General features: G+C 41.6%; 1 protein-coding gene across 1 annotated transcript in view; it reads left to right on the plus strand.

Annotated features, from left to right (window-relative positions):
* LOC125306510 (serine/threonine-protein kinase 31-like) overlaps positions 1–24,087 on the plus strand; it is a 52,948-nt gene that overhangs the window by 15,913 nt on the left and 12,948 nt on the right. The window contains exons 12-23 of the mRNA XM_048261926.1: positions 4,363–4,488; positions 5,080–5,265; positions 5,440–5,562; positions 5,735–5,854; positions 5,946–6,077; positions 12,819–12,920; positions 14,056–14,133; positions 14,295–14,420; positions 19,368–19,484; positions 21,830–21,916; positions 22,132–22,281; positions 22,415–22,546. Coding sequence (XP_048117883.1) covers positions 4,363–4,488; positions 5,080–5,265; positions 5,440–5,562; positions 5,735–5,854; positions 5,946–6,077; positions 12,819–12,920; positions 14,056–14,133; positions 14,295–14,420; positions 19,368–19,484; positions 21,830–21,916; positions 22,132–22,281; positions 22,415–22,546 — 1,479 coding nt within the window. The remainder of the gene's footprint in view (positions 1–4,362; positions 4,489–5,079; positions 5,266–5,439; positions 5,563–5,734; positions 5,855–5,945; positions 6,078–12,818; positions 12,921–14,055; positions 14,134–14,294; positions 14,421–19,367; positions 19,485–21,829; positions 21,917–22,131; positions 22,282–22,414; positions 22,547–24,087) is intronic.

Here is a 24,087-nt window from a genome sequence, read left to right on the forward strand (position 1 = left end):
GCTGCATTTCCAGTATTGGCGTCACATAGTCGTTTGTCCACCAGATGGCGCATCGTTGCAGTGAGACGTAATTTTGTTGGAAGTTAATCTAAAGTGGGTTGGAAAGACACTACGCTTCCTACAAGGACAAGACTGTACAGTAGTTTACCGCAGAGAACGTCTAATAAGGGTAGGATGATTTCTGCATGACATGTAATTCCCATTTCCTCTTGAAGCCAAAATAAATCTGAGTGTTTATCGGACATGCTTGTTTTTTACTGCAAGTAGGCTACGTTAATCCTATCAATAGCAGGTAAAATAATGTTAATGTTATCGTTAGCATGATTGAGTGATGGAGGCCGATTTGATTATTGATGTATTTGTAGAAAACCATAAATGCGTTTATAGGCTACCAAGCAAATTGATAACAGCACTAATTGTATCTTTCGACGGTCATCTCATTTGCTTATGACCATAACCTAGGCTACTAACAGGAGCTAAATGAGTTAGCTGCCACGTGAGGGTTTTCTAATGGAAAATATATAGGCTACCTGAAAGAACCTGTCTATGATGCATCCTAAACACATGGCACATTTCTGCTTAAGTCTCAAAAAGCATCCGAGTCAACGTTCATTCCCAAACACCCATATAGGCTACTTCAATCCTCTATTTTCAAAGGTGATTCAAGTAAGGAAGAGCATGGCTCAAAGTAAAGTAGGCTAACTGAAACTACATAAATTCGTCAAAGTGAATAATTTGTGTCAACTCGCCGCAATGTAGATTTATTAACGCACCCATGATCTACATCTCCAAAATGCGTCAGCCTATGTAGCCTAATGTAAGCTACATTTAAACCAGATGTTTTAGAGCGCACGTTGAGATGTATTCAGGGCAGGGCTGTACCTACACATATTTGTTGCACGCGGCTACAAAAAATCATTCTTTATGGATGGATGATTTATTTAGTACCAATGTTACACCGGTCAGATACAGTTTTGCCTATGGCCATACCGTGAGACTGAGGCGCTTTTTGTTTGTTCGAAGTGCGTGTTTAGGGTGTGAGAGGGGAGTCGATGTGCTTTGATTCCAGCTTGGTAGTTGTAGTCTATGCGATTGAAAAACACGTGTGTGTGAAGTATCTAAACAATGATAACGCTTTAATTATGGCTGCTTTAGCCACAGACCTTGAGCTACTGTACAGTGGGTTGGGTTCCATTTAGAAGTGTCCACTTCATTCACCCTTTCCGTGATCCACACAGCTTCGTGAATGTATTAGCCTACTACTGATATGCAAAACCATTAACTTTTCGCCAAGAGGTGGCAGCTTAAGTCCGCTTGATACTGTAAGCCATTGGTTCCCAAATGAGATTTTATTTGGGTCGCCAGCATAGCCTAGTGACAATTTGTGTTGTGTAATAGGCCTAGCATAGGGCCTACCTATGCTATAGCTTATAGTTTGTTAACCGCCACAGTTTTGTCCCTCTATGCATTTTTGCATTTAGAATAGCTCTGAAACCGGGGGGCGAACACGTCGCAGGGGGGGCGCCAGTGCGTGGATATCTCAATCGCAAAATTAAACAATATTTGTATCAGGCGCCTACCATGGACTAGGCTGGGTGAAAATCAAAAGATTGAGCTTGGTCTGGCGAAAGCCAGACTAACCATGGACCTCATAGTTGCAAAATGCAAGGGAACATAAATCAGCATATTATTTGCACAAACAATAACGGACAGTAGCTCTTCAACTTGACCCGTTAAAATGTGTATGAACAGTCTCGCAACGCATTTCATGAAGGCCCTTTTGGACATGTCAGTTATTTGCACCACTGGGTAAAACGGCATTTTGTTTTATCGACTGACAGTGCTGCTCGTTTGCCCTCTTGCCTGAGTTGTTTCATTATGGGCAAGAGGGCTCTTCTTCTTTCCTGTATTACTTGTGGGAATTGGTCGTTTAGTCCGAATGAAGTGCCTTTCAGTTCTTTCCCTTTGCTTTTGATGAGTTCTTTGTGTTTGAAGTGTTCGAACTTGGCGATAATTGAGGAGGTTTTTTTATTGTCTTTGGAAGTGAGACGGTGTACACGGTGGAAGGTAATCTTGTCAACTGTTTCTGGCGGTAGTTTGAGAGATGACTGCAAGAATTCTTTAACTGCTTTCTCTGGGTCGTCGGGTGTATCTTTAGAAGTTGGCAGGGGAATTCCGGAAAAATGAGGTTATCGCGCATGCTGCGGCACTGGAGGTCTAGGATTGTTTCTTTCATGATCCGATTTTCGCTGGTGAGTTGATTAACATGGTCGGATAAGTTTGTAATATTTCCTTTGAGTTCACGGTTTTCTAATGCGAGTGTGTCGATCTGTGATTGGGAAAATTCGAGGCTGGCTTTTAAGTCCTTAATATCTGCGTGCAGATGTTCCAGTATTGCAAGTTTGTTGTTTATGGATTGTAGTAAACTGACCTCGATGGATGTAGAAGTAGCGCAAGCGGTAGGTGATTCTGGTTCAGTCTCTGTTGAGTAGTCACGGGTGCGTTTCTTGCTGGGTTCAGATGACATAACGTCCAGAATGAAGAGGTTGCCGTTGGAAAAGGTGGAGAATATAATCCGGTTTTTGATGAGAGTTGTAGAGAGGTAGTGGTTGTTTTTAGTAGAAGAAAAATAAAGTTTTGTATTTCTGTTTACAAGCGTCAGTGTTCAGTGCGCTGCCATTTTGGATCTCACCCAAAGTCTCGCGATGTTCAGTCAGATGACATTCTGGGATGGCTGAGATGCAAGTCTCATTTCACGGCATTTTGTTTTAGACTACTGGTATTTAATTTGTGCATTGACAATAAAGCTGAATATCATATGAACTAGATGACTAAACTTATGAATATGTAGAAGAAAAAACATTCACAAAAATCCATGACATGACCTCTCTTCTTGATGGCTGTTGAAAACTGCATGGAACTGACAGGGATTGTTTTGTTTAATAATAAATAAATACATACATTATGCTGCTACCTTCTGCTTTTCCCAAATACAATGTAGCCTACAGGTGTACCTTGTTTAGATATTTTAAGAACTGCCCTACTTGTGATTGTTTAGATATTTTAAAGGTTTTATAACAATGCTACAAATTGTTTGGCAAGTGCTACAAATCTATTCACCTTTGCAGCGCCAGTAGGCTACTTTGTGTGCGGCCCGCAAACACACATTCCAAACAAGCATACACAGTGTATGTGTATGCTTGTTTGTATGTGTACACAGAGTGTGGGGATGCAGTAGAAGATGGAGACAAATTCATTAATATGAATTATTTTCGCGGAATGGATGTACAGGACTGAGTGGCGGTCATATTTTGTACCGCTATGCGGTACATCTAGTTGCATTTGTTTATGTTGTAAGACGTGAAGAAATAAAGGACATCGGCAATAGCCTAGGCTGCGCACAAATTCATCATTCACTAAATGGACACAGACAAAAATAGCCAGGCTACTATATAGAAATACTTTGAAATTCCCTTTGAGTCGGATCAGCTCCACCTTTCCACCAAGTTTTGCAGAAATTGTGCCTGTGATTTTTACGATATTGTTGACCGAAACTATTTGTGTGGTGCAACCTGTTAAATATTAATGGTTCATAAACTCCAACGTAGTGCCAATTTAGGTTGAAACTAAACTAAGATGGAATTTACGTTCAACTTACGTACAAATGTAATGAATTGTAATGTAGCCTAACTTGTGCAATGGGCTGAGGTGCAGTGGCTGCAGGACTAGAGCAAGCGAGAGATGCAAGAGTGGAGAACAGCTCATGCGCTTGCTAGAGATTTTTTTTTTTTTTTTTTTTTTTTTTTAAAGGGCCAGTATTGAAGAGCCCTGGCCTATAGCCTATTCCAACCATGAGTAGCCTAAAGCGGACAACTTGACTGATTTTTATTCAGAAATAGCTGTGGAGTCTATTGCCTGAGACTCGCTGTGGAGAAACCTGCTCAGATGGCTCTAATGTCCCCTGAATGCCAAGTTAACTTCTAGTGGCCAGTCTCGGGGAACTGATTAGCTCTGATTAGACCGGTCAGGAGGATTCATGCGCAATGAGTCTCTGATTTAGGCGTCCACATTCTGTGCGTTTACCACGCTGCAAACTTGTTATTTATTTTTTTAGCAGTTTAACTGATTGTATTAATCAGTTAAAACACTTCTTATCGGTTATTTGTCAAACGGTGAATTATGAACACCCCTATTACCCAGCATGCCGTAGCGCTGCGTGATGTGTGTGGTGTGTTTGTGTTTGTGTGGCTTATCAACATAATACACGTTACTGTGGATCAGAAATCTACATGCCCTCAAGCTTGGCTGTTATTCTGCCCTGGTTTTGGAACTGATTCTCTGTGTGTGTGTGTGTGTTTGCAGAGAGAGGAGTTGGGGGCTCTCATGGCCTTTCGGGACCGGCTGCGTGAGGAGCTCTCGATCGCCGTGGCGACGTTCCTGCAGGAGACCAACAAGTTGCCCATCACTGAGCGCACACACACACTGGAGGTACTTGTGTATGTGTGTCTTAAGCTCTATGTATGTGGGGGGGGTGTATTAGTGTGTGTGTCTTTATGTATGTGTGTGTGGCGGGGTGTATTAGTGTGTGTGTATGCTGTCCATGTCTCTGAGTGAGTATGCATGTATTAATAAGTGTGTGTGTCGTGTCGTGTCTTCTGTTTGTTTGGGCAGACGTCTCCTCATCTAATCCAGTTTGACCAGCAGCTCCTCGTGTGTGTGTGTGTGTGTGTGTGTGTGTGTGAGAGAGAGACCTGGTTATCTAATCCAGCATCTCCTGAGTGTGTGCAGAATTGGGCCAGACAGAGTGTGTAAACTCTGATAAAAGCCCCAAAACTCTCAAGTGAACACACACACACGGTCTCTCTCGCACATACACACACGCAGACTTATTGTGAAGCTCATTATAGCACACCTGCAGAAAAGAGCTTTAATGTTATGTATAGCAGCTATACATATGTATGCCTCTATTCTATAAACATTACCACACACACACAGACACACACACACACACACACATAGCCACACGTATAGCCACACGTGAGTGTTTGATGTCTGTGTTGCTGTTGCTGTGTGTGTTAGGAACTGCTGAAGAGTATGCGTGGTGTGTGTGCGGTGGGTGCAGTGGGCAGCGTTCTCCAGCAGGGGGCGTTTGAGGAGCTGCGTCACCGCAGGAGTCTGAGCCAGAAACAGAACGGAGGCGTCTGTCATAACACTGACCGCACCCTCTCCAACCTGTGCCTCTACCTGACCAAAAGCCTGGACCAGGTGAGTCACACCCCTCTACCTGACCGCCAGGTGAGTCACACGCGAGTCCTGACTGTTAACTTGGATCAGGTGAGTCAGGAGAAGGGGTCAAGTAGCACCAATCAGATGGCTCCTCACTAAAGGGTGAATAACCCTCTAGTGTCACAGTACTGATAAACTGTGTGTGTGTTCCAGTTGCTGTGTGTGTCGGAGCAGGTTCCTGCGTGTGTATCAGATGTGTGTGAGGGGGTGGACATGATGCTTCTACTGGCGGAATCGGCTGTAGCTCAGGAGCTGGAGCAGTCATCATCTGTACAAGTAAGTGCTACTGCTGTCTATCTCACAGACACACATACACACACACACACACAATAATATGCATGCCTAAAGAGACACATATACACACACACAATATACACTTAACCCCTTTTGGCTGAGGATAATGGTGTGTGTGTGCGTCCGTGTCTGTCTGTCTCTGTGTGTTCTTCAGGGCCAGAGCCATGTAGACTCCCAGCTGATCTCCGCTACTCAGCACAGCCTACTGCAGCTCATTCAGACAGAACTGGCTCTGCTCAGAGACATCAGAGACAAACACACTCTCTGCTCTCAGGTGTGTGTGTGTGTGTGTTTTATACACTTGAGTATGTAGAGGCTAAACAGTGACCATCTGGTCTAGAGACTAAATAGCTGTGTGTGTGTAGTTCAAGCAGCTGGCAGCACAGTGGCTGGTGGGTCCCCCTTCTCTAGCTGAGCTTCTGTCCATTAAGAAGCAGATCAGGAGCCTGAACACTCAGCTACGCTGGAAACAGATGGAGGCTAGCGTTATGGAGGAGGTACACGCCACACACACACACACACACACACACACACACACACACACTCACACTCGGCTATGCTGGAAACAGATGGAGGCTAGCGTTATGGAGGAGGTACACACACACACACACACACTCAGCTACGGTGGAAACGGATGGAGGCTAGCGTTATTGAGGAGGCACACAAACACACTAGGCTACACTCGACACACACACTCTCAACTATTCTGGAAACAGATGGAGGCTAGCGTTCTGGAAGAGGTACACACGCGCTCGCACACACGCACAGACACATGTCATTGATGGAACTTTTGAAACAATGATGGAAAAATGTGAAGGCTGTTGGATTGTTTTTACAGATTAGAACACTATTTGCAGATCAAAACTAGATATGCATCGAGATTTCTGAAACCCAGATTTTCAACCTCAGAAAACGGCTGGTCATCCAGCGCTATGAATTCCATGTAGTGTTGTCACGATACCAAAATTTTGACTTCGATACGATACCTGCCATAAATATCACGATGCTCGATACTGAAACGATACTATGGCGAAATCCTAAGATATCTGGAAAAGAAAGGACTCATACCTCCTCCATGTGTATTGAGCCATTTCTGTTGAATTCATTGCACTTTTGTAGTGTGCAGGTCAATTCTGGGTTCTAGACTTCCTACATAAATATTATTTTTTATAGTCAGTAAAATAGTAGGCCTACTTTGTGTGATTAAGTCCTTTATTGTTTGTTATAGTTCATTTACATTGTGTTGTGTTTTGGCAATAAAGTAGCTTTAAATAGCCAAACTAGACTAGATCAAGGTCAGTGTTGAAATTACTGCATGCAAATCACTGAATACTTTGCAGAGGGGCCTAATCTTTAGGCCATCTGATGTACAGTATAGGCTACCCTAGGCCTTCCCGTGTTCATGGGATTTCTTTGACAGTTGCCAGTGTACAAGTACTACGTTCCAACCACTCAGGTCTTGTCAGATAGGCCTACCATTACCTGTTGCAATATATCTGTGTGCATTCCTACATTACGTCTATTTCTTTGATAACATGATTTGCTACTCACGTAACAATAAAGCCGCTATTAGGACTCAACACGCTTTGGTGGTATTATATGCTGTGGGCTTTAATTAGCGCATTTCGGGTAGCCTATCCTACATCTGGGCAATAATTATTGAACAAATTGCAGTCTAACTTACATGCCATGACAAATATTAGGGTAGAGTGGGGGAAAACGCCCCTTGGGGTAAAACACCCCCCCCCTCCTATATTTCACAAACTAATCACTAGATGAAGTAAAATGTTGTTTTTATTTCTATGCACTATGTTGACAATGGTGATGTACAAGTACCCACCATAAAATGGATGCATGCTCTGTACTTCAAGAAAACAAAAGAAAAATTGATTTTTAGGCAAGTGTTCTAATTTTCAGCAGTCACTAAAACAGAGTTGGCTATTGTCAATATATTGATCAAATATAGTAGCTTGTAATGAATTTATTGATATTTTATTGCTCCACAATATATTATGTTTACTTTAGTTGTTTACTTTTGGTTTTGCTATTAATGTATGAGGGGCATTGCGTTTTACCCCAACGCAGGGGCAAAAGGCTCCTTTTGCTCAATTTTTGTACTGTTAACTCTGGACAATTGTCATATTTGGTTTATAATTCACAGGGCTCTACACTAACATTTATTTTCAGGAGCACTTGTGCGCCCAAGTTAAAAAATTTAGGAGCACAGACAAAAATTTGGGCGCACAGTCAGTTCTGTACTTAACTTAATGTAACATTATACTGCAGCTAACCGTTAAACATGCCAGTGCACCAATTGCAAATATTAAGAATGACTGACAACATTTAGGCTACAGGAAACAGGATTTCAAAGGTCAATGCCTACTTTATTTTCAGTCTGTTCTATTTTCCTACATTTTGTTAATGTAAAATAATATAATACATTGCCATATTTGCATTTAGCCTGTTTATTAAGTATCCTGCCAAATGTAGGCTAATTTATTTATTTGTGAATCAATCTATAGCTAATCCAAATATGCCCATGGTGACCTATAGCATACTGCCTAATACTACTACTAAAACAGTCCATTTTCTCTTCCACAAAACCCAACATAGGCTAATCAAGGATATATGTTTCATACTTTTAGTGTTTATTTGAAATATCTGCATTGATGGGGGCAGTAGGCAAACGTTATGCCTACTTTCGTTTTGCACTCCAGCTTGTATTCGGTGTAAACAAACAAGCATGCGTGGAAGCCTGGAGTTGTCAGTAGCGTTCTACCTTTGAATAAAATGGGAGTATTACGGGAGGCTACTTTTGTGCCGGTAAGCTACAGCTATATTTTGCATATTGCAGCCAATACATCAACTGGGCTAAAAGGCATGTTAGGTTACCTTACCTTCTCTCACTGCATTCTCAGAATCTCATCCTGTTCCTCCTATATCCAATGAATTCGGTGGATAGAAGAACTAATTTCTTCAATCTTTGCATCTTGGCTGGCTAGTCCAACTTTACGCTTTTTCTGCGCGCTCTTGGATTTGATAGAAGCGACTACTAGCGAGTCACAACGCGAAACTGCTAACGTTGATGGGAGGTGTAGTTCTTATGCTGCATTCGCGACGTGATTCTATGGTTTGCACCAGTAATGTTTCTCGATGTTGCGGTGTATTTTATAGACAAACATTGACATGGTTAGAAGTCATTCGCACCAGTGCGCCTAAATATTTTTTTGCACTCGCACGGCATCATTTTTACTCGCATGTGCGAGTGAAATGGGTGCACTGTAGAGCCCTGATTCATGACATTGTCCCTCAAAACTAAGATAGCAATTCTACACACATTTAGCTTTTTGTTTCACAGAAATATCACATATTTCTTAAGGGGGGCGTTTTCCCCCATTCTACCCTACCAGTAGCCTAGTACTGACCGAACATGAATTAGATTGTTTACAAGTTATGGTAGGCCTAATGTTATTCTGGCGTGAACATTGCGCTTTTATCTTGTTAGCACCCTATGATTACAGCTCGTTATGTCTCGTCAAAATTCATTGATGAAGTAAGTTTCGCTTTATCCCAGAGAACCGAGAATAGGCTACTCGTTTCACTTAGGCTAGACTAAAACAGAAGTCAGGAGAACTTGGCACTAACCATGTAGCCTAGTCGTGTTTTCTATAGCATAGCCTATTCATTAACCTGTCGTTCTTTGAACTCTTTAAAAATGTTGGGATATGTCTGCGAGGTGTTTAGCCAAGTGCCATGCGTAGCCTAGGCTATGACTTTGAAATAGGGGTGGGCGATATGGACAAAAAATAATATCTCTATTTTTTTGTGATTTTGACGATAACGATAATTAGTCGATATCCTTTAAAAAAAAAATTTAAAAGTCTGAGTTACTTTACAGCTCATTATTTATGAATAGCATCAATACAATAATAACCAATAACCTAACCTGTGCCCTTTTAACCAAATCAACCAATGCACTGTCACTCTGACACATTTCCAATTTTGCCCCCACTTGTGTGTGTGGCAATGACATGGTCTAGCCAGCTACATTAGAGAAGATGACTAGGCCTAACAGTTTCTCAAGAGAAAGTCTGAAGCTGAAGTTCCTTTCAAAAACCTTTTACTTAGGATTCACTGTAAAACTAAGCAGACCAACAGAGTACATCTGTTATTCCCTTCGATGTTTTGTTTAAGAGAAATCATGTAGGCTAGCATTCCAAGTTACAGAATAGAAACTAATGCGTTAGCTTATGGCTAATGTATATGAGAAATCCCATAGAGATGCTAACGGTTAGCATAAACGATACACGTAGATATTTAGAGCGAACTTTAGTCCATTTACAAAAGGGTTGCATAAGAAGAGTTCTTTGTTTACAACTGACTACTAAAATACTCAAAGGCAAAATACCATGTAGGAAAAAAGGACTGTCTCATCAATGCTACGTGAACAGAAGTAGCTGCACAAAATCCCTTGTAGGCTACGTCTTGATCTCGCTACACAAAATAAACATTAGACCTGCGTGTGACAACGTGGACCCACTAGGGATCATGTGACACTTGCTCTGCTGCAACGGGCCTTCTCTTGCATACACCTCCTGGATTTAGTGAATGTATGGGGTTTCAATGCGTGATTTTGAGTGTTTTTTCCCCCATAAGTAATTTAAATACTTGATAATGTAAATTTGCACATCGTTTAAACAACAATCACGATATTATCGCAGACGATATATATCGCCCACCCCTACTTTGAAACATATTTTACAAACGGGCCTCCATGTACCTGAACGTTAATTTTAATAAAGTATCGATTCTAAAAACGTCGGAAACCTATCGTTTTTTGCGTGAAGGCATCGTGATACCTTTTAAGTATCAATACACTGTGCAACACTAATTCCATGATCTTTCCAGTTATGCCTTTACTCTTTTCCTTGCTGAACAAAGCTAACAGAGGTTGCTGATTTGTGGATGTCCCAGTGCTAGTTTGAGCTTGATGTTTACCTTTAGCCCCTGAGTGTTGGTGTAGTAATGTGTCCAAGCGGATGGTGAGACTCCGGCAATGAAACTCAAGTTGGCGTAATTCTCTCTTTTTTTTAAAAAATATTATTATTATTATTATTATTATTATTATTATTTTTAGCTCCCGGCAGGTTTAGGCAACAGACAAAACAGAAAACATTAAACAAAAACACTGATCAAAACTAAAAACAAACATGGGACAATGCCCGCAATAACTAGGCCCTCCATAGTAACAATCGACACATACATACGTCCTCTCACGACAGAGGCGAACCCCGAATGAAACGCTCAATGACATTTTATACCATCGGTCCCACAGAGAATAATCAATCGCCCCTTTGACACATTCTTTTAAGCCATAAACTGCATTAGCGCACACACTACTCTATAACATTCATGTTCCGACATCACCCATGCGCTGCAATACCCTAAAACAACAAATTAAGAATAATTGTCCTCAACACCCCTGCCTAAATGAGCGCTTCCCTTACGGGAGCGCGCCCCGACCATTTAAATGAGTCCCACCTCCTACCCTCCTGTTTGCACCCCTGCACCCCGGAAGACAGGCATACCACAGGTAAGGTGAACATTCAATGCAACTAACATACAGGCACAGTTGAAGCAATCTCACTAAGATGTAAAAAGTGCGCACATGAAACCCCCACAACTGCCCCGACGCTATGCTTTGCATCAGACCATTTAGCGATACCATGACCGCATATGACATTTCAGTATTCCTTTGCTTTTCCCTTACATACAAAGTATACAGTACAATAGTCCGCACCAGTCCGTATCCGTATATAATGTCCAGTTTTTAACCCAAACTCCGGTCCCATTGTTCTACAACTGGCGGGAATGCGCCAGGCCCAGTGACAGACCGTGACAGACGCGGTGCCTCGTCAAATTCGCAAATTCAGCTGTCGGATCAAATTCGTTGTGCTAAAGGTTTTTGGTGTCGTCCCTCCACGCCCTACTTTTTCCTTTCATGAGTTGCATATTGCAAATTTGTTATCTTCACACACACTGAAGAATTTCCAAACAGCTGACGGTTAATTCGCGAGGTTTCCTGCATGTGTGTTCCGCGTGCACGTGTGATACTGATGTTACGCGATGTTAATCATGCAACGCCCGGGTGCATTTACAAAAAATCGGCATATGTCAGACTGACCGGCCGATCTCCAGTCATGGTTGTTCACGTGAAAATCGTCTGATTCCGTTCACCAGCCAATAAATCGGTGCATCTCTAATTAGAACACTTAGCTTCAAGGAAAGCACAGTTCAGACCAAAGATTGCGGCAGCAACTAGCCAACTTGAAATCCGCACCTTGCTGCCTAGAGCGTTCTAAATCGCCACCTTGCTGCCTAGAGCGTTCTAACACCAGGTGGCCTGACCGCACGGACCGCTTGCAATATAGCACGGTTTAGCCAGCTTGCTGGTTACGTAGCTGTCAAAGGTAATCAACAAACCTAACTAGCAAGCAGCCTGTGAAATGACATTTGTTTTTGTGATCTTGTTGTGAGCATGCGGTTTTTGACTGATGGTGTAACATTACAACCAGTGGTGTTCTAAGAAAACAAGATCATAGCCTAAGTAGTCCTCTGTCTCTCCTCTGATCAAAACAAGGTCATAGCCTAAGTAGTCCTCTTTATCTCTGATCAAAACAAGGTCATAGCCTAAGTAGTCCTGTCTCTCTGATCAAAACAAGGTCATAGCCTAAGTAGTCTTCTGTCTCTCTTCTGATCAGAACTGTCTGTTGACTCAAAACTTCTTCTGTCACTGACTGACAAAACATCACAAAACCATGAGCTAAATACTGCAAGCCATTTGACAACCATTGTGTTCCAAGGAAGCTATGGAAAGACACTTCCAAGTAAGGATGTGACATTTCTGTGACAGTTCTGAGAAACTAATTAATATCTGAGTATCTGACAGCTTCACTGTTGTTTCCTAGGCTACAGGTTTCCACTGAGATTTGCAGCCAAACATTAAAAATTATAATGGCAATTTTTACAACCCTGTCCATCAGAATGGTCAATGAGAAAGTCTAATGCAATCTCTGGCACACATACACACACATTAATGTCAATCTGCTGTTTTACCATTAGATTCCTAACATGATGAACTCAATTGGGTTATTCCATCACATGTCAAACATAGCTTATGCTTATTGTGTGTGTGTGTGTGTGTGTGTGTGTGTGTGTGTGTGTGTGTGTGTGCGCAGGCAGAGGAGCCAGACCTGATGGAGGTTCTGAAGAAGAAGGAGGAAATCACTGGAACCAGGAAGGCCCTGTTCAAGTCCATCAGCGCAGAGCAGAGAGAATATGTGTGTGTCTGTCTGTGTGTGTCTGTCTGTGTGTGTCTGCGTATATGTGTGTTTGTGTGTGTGTCCGCGTATATATGTGTCTGTGTGTGAGTGTTTGTGTCTCTTTAATGAAAAATCCTGTTTGATAATCGAAATTGGTGGTGTAAAATCCAAACGAAATAAAAACGAGATGGGTCCAAGTCTGCCGATCTCACAAAGGAAAAACAGGCAGTCACCTGCCCACTCCCCTCATTCACCTGCCCACTCCCCTCATTCACCTGCCCACTCCCCTCATTCACCTGCCCACTCCCCTCATTCACCTGTCCACTCACCTGCCCACTCACCTGTCCACTCACATGCCTATTCACCTGCTCACTCACCTGCTCACTCACCTGTCCATTAACCTGCTCACTCACCTGCTCACTCACCTGTCCATTAACCTGCCCACTCACCTGTCCACTCACCTGCCTATTCACCTGCCCATTAACCTGTCCACTCACCTGTCCACTCACCTGTCCACTCACCTGTCCACTCACCTGTCCACTCACCTGCCCACTCACCTCATTCACCTGCCCACTCACCACAGGCCATCTGTCTTTCCCAAAGGCCTGAACCTAATTGTGAGCCACGAAGGAGAGGAGGGGTGTTTAATTTAACCAATTAGCCACAGGAAGTGACTGAGTCAGTGCTTTCCCTACCATGTGACGCCCTCTTCAGATGCATTTGTTAGGATAGATTAGGCAGAGATGTATGAGAGGATTTATTGGCCATGTTTCGTACACAATAACAAGCAGGACGGCTACATTTTCAAAAACAATTAAAGAGCTTTGCTGGGAAATGGGATCAATTAAAGAGTAGTACTTTTACATGGGATCAATTAAAGAGCAGTGCTGGGAAATGGGATCAATTAAAGAGCAGTGCTGTTACATGGGATCAATTAAAGAGTAGTGCTGGGAAATGAGAGCAGTGCTGCGACATGGGAACGTTTCCACATAGTCCTTCTCAATGGTTTTGTGTGTGTGTGTGTGTTTTTTCTGGTCAGTGTATGTGTGAACCGGTGTATCTGTGTGAGCATGGTTTCTTTTGTTTGTGTGTGTGCGTGTAGGACACATGTTAGTATGCATACATCTGTTTTTGTGTGTGTTTGTGTGCGCAGGAGAAGCTTGTTGCTCTGACAAAGAATTTCCCTGAGCTTCCTCTTCTCCACCCAGATGCAGACATCCTCACCTACATGGTGAGTATCACACCAGGGTGTGTGTGTGTGTAGGTCCAGTGGTGTGTTGTTGAAGTCTCTGGACAGGGACATGCTGGAAGTTGCTGTAACTGTGTGTGTGTGTGTGTGTGTGTGTGTGTGTGTGTGTGTGTGTGTGTGTGTGTGTGTGTGTGTGTGTGTAGAGGTCTGGTGGCATGTTATTGAAGTCTCTGGACAGAGACATGCTGGACACGGAACCCTTAAGGGAGCTCAGTGGGAGGAGACCACTGCTCTGTTCTGAGTTCCTGGGACAAAGAGTCATTCTGAAGGTGAGATATATATATATATAAATATATATATATATATATTCTATATATATATATATATATAAATATAATATATATATATATAATATATATATATAATATAAATCAAATAATCACACACACACATATACAGTGCATATAAAAAGTCTTCAGCCCCATGCTAAAGTTGACTAAAAAGAGGGGGGAAAAAAATCATCTTTGAAATGGATCTTAATGCCCTAAAAAATCCAACCTTTAAGGACACCAATTTGCTTTGTGAATGAATAATGTATCGTAAATAAATAAATGTTCTTCATTAAAATACAGGGTGCATAAGTATTCATACCCCTATGTTGAATTCCCATAGAGGCAGGCAGTTTTTTTTTTTATTATTATTTTTTTTAAAGGCCAGTTATTTCATGGATCCAGGGTACTATACATCCTGATAAAGTTCCTTTGGCCATTGGAATTAAAATAACCCCAGACCAAGGCAGATAGTTTAATGAATGTTGATAGTCCAAAAGTTGAATGTAGATAGTTTAATAGTTGCTGATAGACAGTTAAATGGATGTTGATAGGCTGATGGTTTAATAGATGTTGATACATGTAGTTTGATGAATCTTGATGGTTTAAAAGTAAATAGTTTAATTGATGTTGATAGTCAGAAAGTTTAATGGAAGTTGATAGACAGATTGTTTAATGGATGTTGATGGATAGTTTAATGGGTGGTTGAGTAAATGGTTTGAAGAAGATGGATGGATAGAAAGTTGAATGGAAGGTACCTTATTGAGGATTCCGGCCTATGTCACTATTCCTTATTGTTCCCATAACAACCAGAATAGAGATATTAACGCCGCCATTTTGGGAGTCAAAAAATAGCGGAGTCTGATAGCGATACACCTGCGATTGAATCCAAGTTTGCTTCATTGAGTATTTTAAATAACCTGGTGCAAGGTGATCGACATCCTAGACCTCAAGTAAGATACTGTGACACTAACTTTTTAGTTAACACCACGTCTCGATACACGCATGACCATTAAAGCTTAAGAGTTTGAAGATTATTTTCTTGTTGAACTAACGCAGTCTACTCAGTCCTAAATAGTGCTAGGCCTACTGTTCCGTAGGCTACATAACCACATCATTGAACATGACCGGCAGTAGCCTACAGGAATAAACAAAATATGTGCCTAAGTGCCTGGAAGAGTTGCATCCAAAGCTGGCAGAGCCCAGGCTACGGATCCTTCAAGCAAACTGTTCCGTGTTGTCTGCAGCTGTCTGCGTCTGCAGCTAACGTAGGCCTGTCAAAGGGAGCTAGCCTACTCTGATTTTCAAGTGTGATCTGGATTGCTATTTTTTTTGTTTGGCAAAAATTATGTATTGACTAAGCTACCATCTTGAACTGGCTTTTTAGTTTGCACTAGGGTTCATAGTAGCCTAGCCTAATTTAGCCCACTATGTTTTTATAAATGACACAGGCTATCTAACTAATCTTACATCAAACTTGGATTAAACTCTGAAAGACAATATGCATGAAGTTTACTGGATATCTGAGGGAGTTTCTGCATGGACAACTATAAAGCACAGAGAGAAGAAACGTCCGCTTGTGAACGTCAGCTCAGGGCTAGCTTTTAGGCAAGGTAAGAACCTCAATAAGATTTTTTAAAAAATCCCCAGTGAGCTAGCAAGGGCAGGCTATTGTTATCCAGTTGTTGTCATCAATTGCCTTTAAATCAGTCTATATCAACTAGAAAAAGAAACAAAAAATGTCCCCAATCAGGAAATAATACTTTTTAATTTGGGGCCATCACCAATGCATTGCCTGGTGTGAGCACTCAATGTGTGTGCGTCCCTGCGCAAGTGAAACTTACACTGGATATAACGTGGGCTAGAAGCAACGATATTTAAAACAAACGACTTGGATTCCTGTAACTAATTAAGCAACATAGCACGAGTGAGAGTGGGGTTGGTCATGGATATTCCCATGGGTGTTCGGTTAGAGCTAATGCCGAGGCCGAGGCCAGTGGCAACAACAGCCGTGGGAATATCCATGACCAATCCCCACGATCACGAAGTATATATTTTTATACAACAATTCTACAACAAACTAAATAATCTGAAAACACCCCATTATTGTTTAAAAATGTTAATTGTCCATGTTCCATATGTGTTGTGCATGCATTACTTGAAAAGATTATTGCAAATTAAATTTAGTTTAGTTCGCATGCATTTTTTTAAAACTCATGTCGTAGCGGCCCGGTATCGGGCCGCGGCCCGGTGGTTGGGGACCGCTGTTATACACAATGCTGGCAATGCTAAGAACAATTAGCATCCTCGCTTATCTTACTTACATTGAGTTGACTGTGTGGCTTAATCCACAGATGTGGTGAAGCACTGTTTCGTTATGGTTTGCTAAGGAGTAACCCATTGCTTGAAATAGTGGAGAGCTGGGATGAGAACATTGTGTCGCATTGTATCGCGGAGTGATTTATTATTAGCTGTGCAAAGTCTGAGTTGAAATGTCCAGGGATATTCCAACTCATGGAACGTCTCTCGGCCAATCAGAAACAAATAAATAGTTCCATAGAACCCAATTGTTGTATAACCATGGAAACAGCATAGAGACTGTCTAATCTTACATGGTATGCAACACACTTCATATTTCCATTGCATACGTTTGCAATTGAAATATACATTGCATACGGTAGACTTCAAAAGTTTTTGAATTTGATCTTACAGTTCTGTCATTAGGCTATTATGTGTCTTTACATTTACTCAATTTGCCAAATGAAAGTCAAAATCTCTTTGACGTCCAAATAATAGTAAATGTTGCTGCTGTTGCTACGATATAGGCTACTGTTACAATAAATCGCGACTTTAGCCTAACAGACAACAGTGTAATTTCGTGGTGTTTCGAGGTATCACTGGGTTAATGCATATGCCTAAACTAGGTTAGCCTAATTAAACTATAGGCTACTATATTAAACAAGCCTATGAGGAACATTTAGAAACCCAGACATTTTCTAAAAGTACGCCTCCTGCCAGGAAGACAACATTTCTGATGTTTGATTGAAAATGACACTCGAACATGGGGGACGGGGGGATGTTCACTTTTGCAACATAGGCAGCCACATTTTTCCTTGTGCCCTGTCATTATAATACATTTTAAGCATGTTGTTTGACAGGCTTTCTATCACTGTATATTGAGACTAGTGACAAAATTGTGGTAGCCTTGTGACGAAATTGCTGCTGCAATCGCCTTATCTAATGCTATATGAGATTTTACACTAGGTTACTCCTAATGGAATGAGACCCCAATGCGCACCACGTTGGCTATACGGCATATTAAAATGAAATCGGTTGGAAAATAAAGACTTGAAAACTTAACTTTAGCCTAATTGAGACTTCTAAGCTTGGAAACTAACCTTGGAGTTAAGTTACAATATGCTTAGTTGACTCCCAAAATGGCAAACACTAGAATTCTTGTGTCTGTGACATCAGCTAGGAATCCTCAATATCCTTGTAGAATGGAGAGAGGTGGCCTAGTTAAGCAGATGGCAGTTGATGCAGGTAAAAATCAGTTTAATTGTCCCTTTATGGTGTCATAATGCTAATGCAAAGTATATGGGAAAAATAAGCTTGTTTTTTGTTAATATCTCAAAAAGCATAAAGTTTACAAAAATGAAAAGTACATTGCTCAAGTGTCCTTTTCAAGATCTACGTTACAAAGTTTCTACGTTAAAAGGTTGAAGCTAAAATAGACACAGAAATTTGGTGGGAAGAATAAAGGCTTACACACACGGTTGGCGACGCGACGGCAATTTATGGCAGGCAGCCGGCAAAATTGAATAGAATCTACTGAAGTGAGTGGGGCAACAAACACAGTAAAGTTGAAATAGAATCTACTGAAGTGAGTGGGGCAACACACACAGTAAACTGGAATAGAATCTACTGAAGTGAGTGGGGCAACACACACAGTAAAGTTGAAATAGAATCTACTGAAGTGAGTGGGGCAACACACACAGTAAAGTGGAATAGAATCTACTGAAGTGAGTGGGGCAACACACACAGTAAAGTTGAAATAGAATCTACTGAAGTGAGTGGGGCAACACACACGGCAAGTGGAGCGATGGGGAAACCGTTGCATCACTCTAAACGGCCCCTTTCAATTTTTCAGGGCGATCTTGATATGTCATAATAGAAAACAGCTGTATGGTCAGTGTATCTCCACTGAATCGATGGGTAGTCGCCAGTAGTGTGTGTAGTAAAACGATTAACAGAATTCCACCGTCGTGTTTGATTGTTGCATCGCCGGCCGTGTGTGGCAGCCTTAATAATAATAATAATAATAATAATAATAATAATAATAAATAAAAGACTTCGGATAACAAAACAGTGCATTTTCATGCGTTGTAATAATAAGACTTCGGATAACAAAAGATGTTCATGCACTGAAATTAATTAATGGTGCAGCCTGTGACTCTGGTTAATTGTGACTCATCTGTTTTTTAAATTAATGTCGTCCTCTGTGTGAAAGACAGTCACACTCACCAGTCATCCTTAACAAGAGCAGCTGATGGTTTCCTTAATTTCTCCATCACCTGTTTTAAATGTGTTATTCGTAGTGTAGAGAATACCGAGCTGAATATTTTCTTTCTTTCTTTCTTTCTTTCTTTCTTTCTTTCTTTCTTTCTTTCTTTCTTTCTTTCTTTCTTTCTTTCTTTCTTTCTTTCTTTCTTTCTTTCTCCTTCGCATTAATGTGCTTATCTGTTAATGTCCAAGTGTTTGTCAGCTGACACATGCTGTGTGTGTGAACACTTAAGTGTGTCTTAATAGATAATGAACATATGTTTGTTAGTAGATAATGTAACTCTAAGCTCTAGTTCGAAAATTCAATTTCTTCAACACAGACGTAATGAATAGAGGTGCTTTATTAAGGGGCCTGTGTCTGCGTGCGTGTGTGTGTGTGTCCAGGGATACTGTGTGGAAGCGGATGCCGAGGAGAAGGTTCTTGCCAGAGCGACGCTGTTTGGTCAGACTCAGAAGAACTGCCCCCACCTCCTCCCCCTATTAGGACTCTTCTACGGGAAGGTACACACACAAACACACACCAGGGGTGGGATTCTTCCGTTTTTAAATGGCATTCCGTTTTTTTCGACTTGAAAATGAGACCCACACAATTCGTATAGATTCGAGAGTTTTTTTAGGGGGTCTGTCGGTCAGATGTAGGCTATATTCCTGTATAACACAGGCCATTGTTATAACAGGCCGCTGACAATGACGACGGGTTTTGTGCTTCACATCTTTCCGAATATCACGCCGCAAGTAGTGTATTACGTTTACTAGTGGATTTCATTGAAAGTGAAAGTAGACGGGCGGGTTGAACAGCTGCGTTCTGAAGAATGCTTGAACCATCGGGCGGGGTTTGGCGGGGTGGGATGGGCGATTGGTGTCACTCCGTGCTTTGTATATTTTCCTTTTGTTTTTACCTTTGCCAATCACACCCCTGCACACAAACACGCACACAACCAGCTTGTTAAATCTTACAAAGCATGGCCACGGAAGGTGTTCTAACTAGTTTCATTAACATGCTTAAAATCCCTAACCTGACTCCGCCAGATGGATTTGCTCCGCATATCCATCTGGGAACTTCATGGCTCTACAGTGCGCCCATTGCACTCGCACATGCGAGTAAAAATGATGGCGTGCGAGTGCAAAAAAATATTTAGGCGCTGGGTGCGCGATGACTTCTAAACATGTCAATGTTTGTCTACAAAATACACCGCAACATCGAGAAACATGTGCAAACCATAGAATCACGTCGCCCGAATGCAGCATAAAAACTACACCTCCCATCAGCGTTAGCAGTTTAAGCGTTGTGACTTGCTAGTAGTCGCTTCTATCAAATCAAAGAGGCGCCAAAAAGCGGAAAGTTAGACTAGCCAGCCAAGATGCAAAGATTGAAGAAATTAGTTCTTCTATCCACGAATTCATCGGATATAGGAGGAACAGGATGAGATTCTGAGAATGCAGTGAGAGAAGGAAAGGTAGCCTAACATGCCTTTTAGCCCAGTTGGCGTATTGGCTGTAAAGTGCAAAATATATTTTATATATTTTATTCAAAGATGCGCTACTGATAACTCAGGCTTCCACGCTTGTTTGTTTGTTTACACGAATACAAGCTGAAGTGCAAAACGAAAAGTAGGCCTAACGTTTGCCTACTGCCCCCATCAATGCAGATATTTAAAAAATAAAATAAAAGGATAAAAAAATATATATCCTTGATAGGCTATGTTGGGTTTTGTGGAAGAGAAAATGGACTGTTTTAGTAGTAGTATTAGGCAGTATGCAGTCAGATAGGTCACCATGGGCATATTTGGATTAGCTACAGATGGATTCACAAATAAATAAATTAGCCTACATTTGGCAGGATACTTGATATATAGACTAAATGCAAATATGGCAATGTATTATATTATTTTACATTAACAAAATGTAGGAAAATAGAACAGACTGAAAATAAAGTAGGCACTGATCTTTAAAATCCTGTTTCCTGTAGCCTAAATGTTGTCAGTCATTCTTAATATTTGCAATTGGTGCATTGGCATGTTTAACTGTTAGCTGCAGTGTAATGCTAGATTATGTGTAAGTTAAGTACAGAAGTGACCCAAATTTTGCGCCCAAATGGGTGATGACCCAAATGCGCCCAAATTTTGGTCTGTGCTCCTAAATTTTTTAACTTGGGCGCACAAGTGCTCCTGGAAAAAAAACAATTAGATGAACAAAGTGTTCTTCTAATGCCTTCGTTTAACATACAATTAAGTTAGGTAACGTAACTAGCGTTAAGATGTTTTAACTTACCATTTGTATGTGACATGAACCTAATCAACGACAATTCCCATCAAGTTTTCACGGTAGGCCCTACACTTCTAAAGAAAGTATATTCCTCCATTATGAACTGGAATCGGCCGTGGAGGATGTCTGTGTCGTTCATTCCTCCCAGCTGCATGGCTGAGACTCATAGCTTCACAGTTTACCCAGGAATACTTTCTAATTTGAATAAAACTTGCGCGATATAATAGCTATGCTCATCTCATCTGTGGATGCCGTCATGTTGTTCGTTGCGTCACACCTCAACCCGCCTCAAAGCCAACGCTGATTGGACGTTCGTTTGGTGAACTGCTCCAAATTCTTTTTAACGAAAAGTTGCCAGACTGATCTGCGAGTGAAGGCTCGCAAGATCAGGATGGTCTCACGAGGCTATAAAATCCCAATCCATGAATGTATGGTTAATTAAAAAACACAATCATGACGACTCGCTCGCTCACACACACACACACTTGCATATATACCTGTTCTACATCTAGTTGCCATGCAGAGGGTGTTTATGTCATTTCTGTGTGTGTGTGTGTGTGTGTGTGTGTGTGTGTTCCCAGAATGATCCCTTGGCCTATGTGATGGTCCCTTATCTCCCTAACAGCAGTCTGAGGATGGTGCAGAAGAGGAGTCCTCTCACTAGCTCTGTGAGCTTCAGCAGCCACATGCGCGCGCGCGCACACACACACACACACACACACACACACACACACACACACACACACACACACACACACACAAATCTTACAAAACATAGCCACGGAAGGTGTTCTAACTAGTTTGCTTAATTAACCATCATGGCTACCGTAAGTGTCCTAACGTGTGAGGATATTGTTACTCCTCCCCCTTGTGTGTTCATCAGGAGGTGGTCATGGCGATGAGGGGTGTGGCTCTTGGACTTGGGGCGCTGCATTCTGCTGGTATTACCCATGGTGCCCTGCACCCTGGCAATGTGTTCGTCACCAATCGAGAGCAGGGCATTGTGGGAGATTACGATCTCACAAAGACAGCAGTGAGTCTGTAGTCTGTGACACACACACAGGTCGTTCCATGTATATATGTTTGTGTGTGGTTTAGGTGTTTTAGGAGCACAACTGTGTAAGTATTTTGTGTTTAGATATACTGTTATGTGTGTGTGCGATTAGGAACAGAGGGCAGTGGATGGAGTGATGAAAGCAGGGAACATCAGCCTTCTCTCCCCAGAACGCCAGCAGGGATCACACACACACACCACTGCTGCCTGCGACATGTACGCCTACGGAGGACTACTGCTCTGGGTACACACACACACACACACACACACACACACACACACGCCACTGCTGCCAGCGACATGTACGCATACAGGACTACTGCTCTGGGTACACACACACACACACACACACACACACACACACACACACACACACACACACTAGGGCTGTCACTTACGTGCACAATCGATTGGACCAACCAACACAAGTTTCGAAAACGACTTTAACCAAATTTGTACACTATTCATTTTAAACAAATAAAAAAAGATAGATGTAATTAACTCACAAACAAGCAGAAAAAGAAAATAAAGAATTCCGAAAGTGCAGTAGGAGTTGCGAAAGCTAAAAAGAAAATTCCCACCAATTTAACGCACCCAAAACAGCCTATAGGCTAGTTTCAATCGGTTTGAATCGGCTGCTGCTGGTGTTTTGACAAAAAATGGAGGACAATGGCGATCAACCTGTGCAAGATGAGAGACGAGTGATAACCCCTAATAACTTGAGGAGTTCGATATGGAAGCACTTTTTGCACGTTTTGGACGTTAGATCAAACCATGGAGGAGGACAAAGTGGTATGCAAACTGTACCATCGTGAGTTCCTTACATAGGTGAAATTCGTTTGACATTTCTAATCGTAAACACAGCCAGGTTGAAGCCTGCAGTAATGTTTTTCATTGACATTATGGCAGTCCACTCTGCTTATTGTTTTTCGAGAATGTTGCACTCCTGTTTGTCATTGTGCACAAAACATCAAGCCAATAAATCTAAAAAAATATAGCTGGCTTGTGTGTCTCAAGCGCCCTCTTTACGTTTGTCCTAATTCCTGTTAGTTGTCCGGATTGGCCTATATTTGGCGTTGAAAATGGAAATGTCTTTAGACATGGAAAATCGATTTAACAATCGATCCAATGAAGGAGAGATGTAACACACACCAAGATGATGTGCTGGCTACCGGTGTGTATAACTTTGCCGCACACTCCGAGTAAATGAAAAAAACGTTTAATAGGCGATAGATTTATGTATCTTAGGCTTAGGCTAGCTGATTACTATTCAAGACGAAACCCCATCGAATAGAGGACGTCATCAGATAGGTCGGCCCCAGGGTTGGTCTATAATAATAATAATAATAATAATAATAATAATAAAGGTACAATATGTTTAAAAATTCATGTAGAACAAGACATTACAGTTTCCGTCCTTTAAAGAACATCATAAACTAGATGTACCACATAGCGGTACAAAATATGACCGCCGCTCAGTCCTGTACATCCGTTCCGCGAAAATAAATCACACTTCAATTTGTCTTCATATTTTACTCCATCCCCCAGTCTTGAAACTTTTGTGCATGCTTGTTTGGCATGCCTGAGTGTGTGTGCAAGCGGCTGCACAGAAAGTAGCCTACTGGTGCTGAAAAGGTGAATAGATTGTAGAATAGCCAAAGAAGATGTAGCATTGTTATAAAACCTTTAAAATCTCTAAACAATCACAAGTAGGGCAGTTCATCACAGTTCATCCATTGCAACTGGATTGATGAAAGGTCACTTACACCTGTAGGCTACATTGTA

This window comes from Alosa alosa, chromosome 13 (assembly GCF_017589495.1).
Source record: "Alosa alosa isolate M-15738 ecotype Scorff River chromosome 13, AALO_Geno_1.1, whole genome shotgun sequence".
NCBI lineage: Eukaryota > Metazoa > Chordata > Actinopteri > Clupeiformes > Clupeidae > Alosa > Alosa alosa.